This window comes from Bos mutus, chromosome 17, assembly GCF_027580195.1.
Source record: "Bos mutus isolate GX-2022 chromosome 17, NWIPB_WYAK_1.1, whole genome shotgun sequence".
NCBI lineage: Eukaryota > Metazoa > Chordata > Mammalia > Artiodactyla > Bovidae > Bos > Bos mutus.
The window spans coordinates 7,602,604-7,609,893 of record NC_091633.1 but is presented as its reverse complement, the minus strand read 5'-3'; the positions used below and the strand labels follow the sequence as shown (position 1 = coordinate 7,609,893).

The following is a 7,290-nucleotide window of genomic DNA, read 5'->3' as shown; positions in this document are numbered from 1 at the left end:
AGAGGCAAGGCTGCGCTGAGATGTGGGCTCTGCCTTTACTGCTGGTGGCCCTGATTCTGCCAAAGGCACAGTGAGAAGCAGCCTTGTCGCTAGGCTCCCCTCGCCGCCTGCCCAGGCTTTGCTGGACACAGAAGTGTCGGGTCATCACCCAGCTCACTTTCCTCTGGTTTGAGATCCACACTCCCAGGGTCTAAGCAGCAAAAGCTGACCTAAAGAACAGTTTGCTCAAGAAGCAGCCAGAGCTCAGGTTCCTGTATCCTGGACCTCGCCTCTGGTCTCTTTGTTCCTAACACAAACTTATCTCCCATCTGTGCATCCCTCCAGGAAACTGGAATCCCAAGACCTCACAGAGTGTGTGAAGAGAAGGAGGGAGGCAGAATAAGGCGGAGCAGAAGACACCTAATGCCCAGATCTTGGTTTTAAAAGCCACGCTCCAAACAAAGAAACCAGGCCTTCCTGGAGGAGTAGCTGATTCACAAGGAGGCAAGATTCACAAAACAGCCAGGACTTCCGATTCCTGCTGAGATCTGACCCCATCATTTTTTTATTATTATCCTTATTACTTTCTATTTTGTGAAAAGGTAACATATGTTTATAATAACTTTTTAAAAAGCACACTGCTGGAAAGAGTGCACAATTCAGAGTAAGTCTCCCTTCCCTTACGTCAGTGAAGGGAACAGGACCCATCAGTAGAGAGAACGGAGCCACACACAGCAAGAGAAAATCCATCAGCCTCACACAACCAGAGACACTGCTGTTTGGCTTGTCCTTTTTGTCTATCAAATCCACCCCCCCACCCCCTCCACATCTTTCCATCAGCTTAAGTGACTCAGAGCGAGTGTTTTTCTCTCCCGAGAGCCTTGACTGAGATCTGCTTTAGCAGCTCGATAACATAATTGTATCACTTCGCTAAATTAACAATCCTGTGTACACCAAGAATCTCCATAAACACGATGTCATTTGATGCTTATCCTCACAGGTGCACTGGGAGATGAACAGACAAGTAAAATGAACACCTGTCCCATTTTATAGATGAGAAAACAGACTTAGAGAATAAGGAATGATGTGCAGAAGGCCATGGCTGTGAGGCAGGAGCCAGGCATCCTGGAGCCCTGAGGCCATCGGGAACAGTTTTCACTCCCTCCCATCCTCTCCAGGCCTCACTCAGAGGCACGTGTTCTGACTGGAGACTTAAATATAAAAGCTGTACCTATAAAACTCTTAGGAGAAAACATAGGGCAAATAGGCAGAATCCTGGTTTTGGATATGGTTTCTTAGATACGGCATCAAAATCACAAGTAACAAAAAATACATGAATTGGACTTCATAAAAATTTAAAACTTAAAAAAAAACCATTTTTGCAGTATCTTACTAGGCCACTGTCAAGAAAGAAAAAAGCCTACATAATGGGAGAAAATATTTGCATATTATATGTGTAATAAGAGTCTAGTATCCAGAATACATAAAGAATTCATGCAGCTCACCAACTAAAAGACAATTCAGCTTAAAATGAGCAAAAGACTAGAATAAAATTTCTCCAGAAAAGTTATACAAATGGCTCACAGGCATATGAAAAGATGTACAACATCATTAGTCATTAAGAAAATGCAAATCAAAATCACAATCGGATACTACTTCACACCCATTGGGATGACTTTAATTTTTAAAAAGGAAAATTGTTTTGGCAAGGATGCGAAAAGAATTGAAATCCTTGTACACTGCTGGTAGTAATATGAAATGGTACAATCGCTATGGAAAAGAATATGGAGGTTTCTCAAAACATTAAGCATAGAATGGCCATATGACCGATGTCTTTGTCAGCCTGGACTGTTGAAATACCACAGACTGGTTGGCTTATAAACAGCAGAGATTTATTTCTCACAGTTCTGAAGGCTAGAAAGTCCACAATCAAGACAATGACAAATTCAGTGTCTGACGAGAGCTACCTCCTGATTTCTAGATGGCTGTCTTCTTGCTGTATTTTCACATGGTGCAAGAGGCCGGAGAGCTCTCAGGATCTAAGGACACTAATCCCATTCATGAGGGATCCATCCCCAGACCCAATCACCTCCAAAAGGCCCCACCTCCAAATACTGTCACATTGGGGATTAGGTATCAACACGTAAATTTGAAGAGAACATAAACTCTTAACTTGTAGCACCCAGAAATTATACTCCTAGGTATCAAATACCCAAGTTAAAAATGTTTGTCCACATAAAATCTTCTTTGCCAATGTGTACAGTTCTATTCATAGAAGAACTCTATTTATAACAGCCAAGAGGTAGAAACCATCCAGATGTCCATCAACTAATGACTGGAGAAACAAAACGTGGGTATGTCCACATAATGGAATATTCTTAAGTCATAAAACGGAATGAAGTACTGGTATGTGCTGTAACATGGATGAACCTCAAAAATATTACAGTATGTCAAGGAAGCTGGAAATAAGGGCCACATATCAGCTCATTTAATTTAATGAAATCTCCAGAACAGGCAGACTCATAGGTACAAAAAGCAGATGCGTGGTTGCCGAAAGTTGTGGGGAAGGGGGAAGTGGGGAGAGGCTGCTTAATGGGTACGGGGTTTCCTTTTGAGGCGAAGAAGTGTTCTGGAACTAGAGAGTGGTGATGGCTCAGCACACTGGGAGTACATGCCACTGGACTGTCCAGTTTAAAATTGTTACAATGGTGAATGCTATGTGAATATCACCACAGTAAATTTAAAAGGCTTGCTGGTGGACAGAATGTGGGATGAGAAAGTAAGAAGAAAGTCAAGGCTCTCTTGGGCTTTCTTAAGGAGTTGTGGACTGGAGGAGCCTTAAGCACTGACTGCATGACAATCTCTACCACACCCATTCTCTTCTTTGTCTAGGCATGCTGGTTCCCACCCCAGGGCCTTTGCACCTCCTCTCCCACGTGCCTGGAAAGATTGAGATCTGCATTTATTGACAGAGAGGGATGTTCATTTTCTAAGTGGAAAAGTAGGTCAGTTTTTTTTCTATTCATGTTCATAGAAACAGATGAACACATTCCACGGAATAATTTTATTAGCACAATGTTTTCAACTGCAAGTAAGAGAAAACTCTGGGTCGGTGGCTTCACAATGAGGCCATGCTATTGTACCAGTAATCAGTGTCAGTTCAGTCGCTCAGTCGTGTCCGACTCTTCGCGACCCCATGAATCGCAGCACGCCAGGCCTCCCTGTCTGCTTTTCAATTCCAAATTCATTCTTCCATAATAAATGGAACTGTTCAGGGATCTCTGGCCATAAGCCACAGAAGCTGTCTTTGGCTAACTTAAGCAAAAGGCAATAAACTGGAGGAAAAATGCGTTTTCCCAGAGTTCAACGGAGGCTTCTCGGTAATAGGACTGCGTTAACGTTGTCTCATTTATACTGAGCACGATGCTGAGTTTTCTCAGTAGAGGGCGCTAAAGGGACACTGCAGGAGGAACAGGCCTTCCTCACTGGTTCTGGCAGTTGCACAAGGGGTCAGCTGCACAGGTATGAGACAAAGCCTAGGTAGCAGTGAGTCAGATGGTGGGATTCTCAGACCCTGAAGAGGGCTTTGTGACCCAGGAAAGATTTCCTGCTCTGATCTCAGGGAGATTGCGACTCAACAAGCTGACCTTCGGTGCCAGCGCCCCTAGTGGTGAGTGGTCTAACTGCAGCAGAGAGAGCCAAGCTCAGGGTCCAAGTTCAGTCAGTTCAGTCGCTCAGTCGTTTCGGACTCTTTGCGACCCCATGAATTGCAGCACACCAGGCCTCCCTGTCCATCACCAACTCCCGGAGTTCACTCAAACCCACGTCCATCGAGTCGGTGATGCCATCCAGCCATCTCATCCTCTGTCGTCCCCTTCTCCTCCTGCCAATCCCTCCCAGCATCAGAGTCTTTTCCAATGAGTCAACTCTTCACATAAGGTGGCCAAAATACTGGAGTTTCAGCTTCAGCATCATTCCCTCCAAAGAACACCCAGGGCTGATCTCCTTCAGAATGGACTGGTTGGATCTCCTCGCAGTCCAAGGGACTCTCAAGAGTCTTCTCCAGCACCACAGTTTAAAAGCATCAATTCTTTGGCGCTCAGCTTTCTTCACAGTCCAACTCTCACATCCATACATGACCACTGGAAAAACCATAGCCTTGACTAGATGGACCTTTGTTGGCAAAGTAATGTCTCTGCTTTTGAATATGCTATCTAGGTTGGCCATAACTTTCCTTCCAAGGAGTAAGCGTCTTTTAATTTCATGGCTGCAATCACCATCTGCAGTGATTTTGGAGCCCCAAAAAATAAAAACCTGAGTCCGGGTCCAAAAAGCTGAGCAAATCCAGGTCCCATAGATGCCCATCTTCCTGTTGCCACTAAAGCAAGCTTCATCAAATCCTTCCTTTAGGAAGAAAAGCTCCAGGTTTTCAAGGAAGGATCAGTACAAGTCACCTTCCCATACTTTGAGCTTGGTAGGAGAAGGAAAACTTCCCAGGTGGCATTAGTGGCAAAGAACCTGCCTGCCAGTGCAGGAGACCTAAGACCTGGGTTCCATCCTGGATTGGGAAGATCCCCTGGAGGAGGGCACAACAACCCACTCCAGTATTCTTGCCTGGAGGATCCCATGGACAGAGCCTGGAAGGCTACAGGCCATGGGGTCACCAAGAGCTGGACACGACTGAAGCAACTTAGCACACAAACGCGAGAGAAGGAAAACCACGGGTTTTAGGAAACAGACACCAACGTGGGGCTTGGGTGCCCTACTTTCCTAAAGTAACTCCATCATCTTAGGGGCACAGTCAAGAACAGAACCCCTGGATCAGTCTCTTGGACCCTGAGGTCAGAATTCTGACTGCTGTTCACTTGGTTGTTCCATATTTTTGCTAAGAAGCAACTGTTTCCTATTCTCTGGGCTCCAAGGGGACCGCCACACCTACACGGGAGATGGTGGGGTGGTAGGACTGTGAATGAGGCTGCCCTTCCCCAGCAAGGGGCCGGCGCGTGACCCAGGCCAGACCAATCAGACACTCCCTTTCTGCAACAGGACCTCAAATAGATGGAGTTCCTATCACCTGAGTGGTGGTGCCCTGAACACCCTGTCTCTGTCAGATGATTGTTCAAGGCTCTCTTGCTGGCCTTCCAGCGCTGCCTTGGTTTCACCCTTTTTCTGAGTCCTCCAGCCTCCTTTGGACTCTGGGAATGCCTGTTATCCTTCCTGTCTATGCCCTTTTGCAAAGTTAGCCAAAATCAGCAGCTGTGGCTTATGGCCAAAGGCCCCCCGACACTGACAAATGGAAAAGAGGGGACTCTGGATCCACAGCTGGATATACTGGAGTGGAGCTGGAATACTGGAATACCGGAGTGGGTTGCCATTCCCTTCTCCAGGGGATGTTTCCAACCTCTGGTTGGAACCGTGTCTCTTATGTCTCCTGCACTGGCAGGCGGGTTCTTTACCACTAGTGCCAGCTGGGAAGCCCGTCATCCGCGACTTCATGGAGGAGTCTTTTTGCTGGTGGAGAGTGTGAAATATTATGAGCACTACCAAAATGTGACAGAGACACAAAGCCAGTCGATGCCCCTGGGGAAATGGCACAGCTAGACGTGCTGGATACAGGGTTGCCACACACTTTCCATTTGTAAAAAGCAAAACCCACAATATCGGTAAAGCGCAGTACAGCAAAGCACTATGAAAAGAAGTATGCCTACAGTAGTCGTAGAGGTAATAATAATAATACTAGCATAGCAGCACAGCTATCCTTTATGGTTGTTGGCCTTTTCCCCTAGATGTGTGTTAAGTGCTTTACATTCAGGACTTCATTTAAGTCTCATATCATTCCTATGAGGTCATCAAACTATATCCATTTTAAAGAGGAGAAAACAGGCTAGGAGACTGTGTGTAGTAGCCCCCCAATCCCGACCCCCACCGCCACATCCGAACCTGGCAAACAGCAGACAGTGACTAAGTGATGATGTCTTTCCCGGCCCCATAGAAGGAGGGTGGGCATGGCAGTGGTCGTGGTGGTGGGGTTCCCCTTGGGAGGGAGGTGCAGGCGCCGGCTCCTCGGGACGCGCGGGACCGAGGGTGTGTGTCGGGCGGGGAGGAGCCTCCGGGAGGACCTGGGCGGCCCGGCGTGGCTCCCGGGAGGGTGGGGCGGCCGCGGCGGGGCCTGACGTCTGGCGCCTGGACCGTCACTCGGCGCTCGCCCCGCCCCGCCGCGGCTGCAGCAGGCGAGTGGAGCGCCCGGAGCCGCCGCCGCCGCCGCCACCCGGACTCGGATCGCCGCGCGCGCAGCCATGGCTTCGGGGCTGGCGGGTAAGGGGGCGCAGGGTGCGGGGGCGGCGGGAGGGCAGCTCCGCAGCACGGTCCCCAGCCCTGGGCTGAACGGCCGCCCTCCCGTCTCACCCCACAGAGGCGGAGACCCGGCAGAGGCTGCTGCGCACGGTCAAGAAGGAGGTGAGTGCCGGGCGGAGGCGGGCGGCGCGACCCCCGGGGGAGGGGGCCGCCGAAACCACCCCAGGGAAGCGTCTCCAAAGGACGCGTGGCCAGCTGGGGTGGGGGGCCCATCTGGGTGGGGGCTAACCTCCCGCAGGGCTAGAAGCAGGTGAGTTTGGGGGTGGGAGTAGGGGGGTAGGGGGCACTGGGTGTTTTTATGCTGTGTACGGGAGCAACTGCTGCTTGAGGGCCCCCAGGCTGGGGGGGGGTGGCATACCTGGATGTGTCTCGGTAGGGTCCCCTCTTGTGGAAGAGCATGTGGGTGGGTCTCATCAAGGTGAGAAACGCACCTGGGGTGGAGGGGCGGGGGGGTTGCTGCTGCCAGGGCTTGTTGAGTCGGGGAAGCCCGGATGGGGCTGCAGGCAATGGACCAGACTTCCGGGGGGGGAAAATTCACTTTGGGAAAATAAAGCTTCCTGCACACACCCCTCCCCTAAATTCAGTCCTAGGAGCCATCCCTAGGAGCCAGGGGACCCCTCCCTGAGAGTCCCAGGCCAGTGGGTTAAGTCCACTTGTAGGCATGTGTGTGTGCTCTCCTGGCAGGCGGGGTCCCCTGACCCCCCACCCACCCGACTCTGGCAGGAAGGTGAGAATTAGTCAAGGTTCAGCTGCCCCTCTGACCCTTCACTCTCCATGGGGTTAGCCCAGTCTAGCCTTCAGAGTTAATAGTTCATGACTTCTCACAGAGCAAGAGAATCTATAGTGATGGGTGCCTAGGGAAGCATTTAGATACCTGGACTCTGTGTGTGTGTGTGTCTGTGTGTGTGTGTGCACATGCCTGTGTGGGTGAGGACGTGTAGCTGTGAGTATGTGTAT

The 7,290-nt window shown here is 49.8% G+C and overlaps 1 protein-coding gene across 2 annotated transcripts in view; it reads left to right on the top strand.

Annotated features, from left to right (window-relative positions):
- The first annotated feature begins 6,186 nt into the window (after positions 1-6,186).
- SGSM1 (small G protein signaling modulator 1) overlaps positions 6,187-7,290 on the top strand; it is a 73,444-nt gene continuing 72,340 nt past the window's right edge. For both annotated transcript variants that reach the window (XM_070385953.1, XM_070385952.1), the window contains exons 1-2: positions 6,187-6,294; positions 6,392-6,435. In XM_070385953.1, coding sequence (XP_070242054.1) covers positions 6,276-6,294; positions 6,392-6,435 — 63 coding nt within the window. In that variant the 5' untranslated portion in view covers positions 6,187-6,275. The remainder of the gene's footprint in view (positions 6,295-6,391; positions 6,436-7,290) is intronic.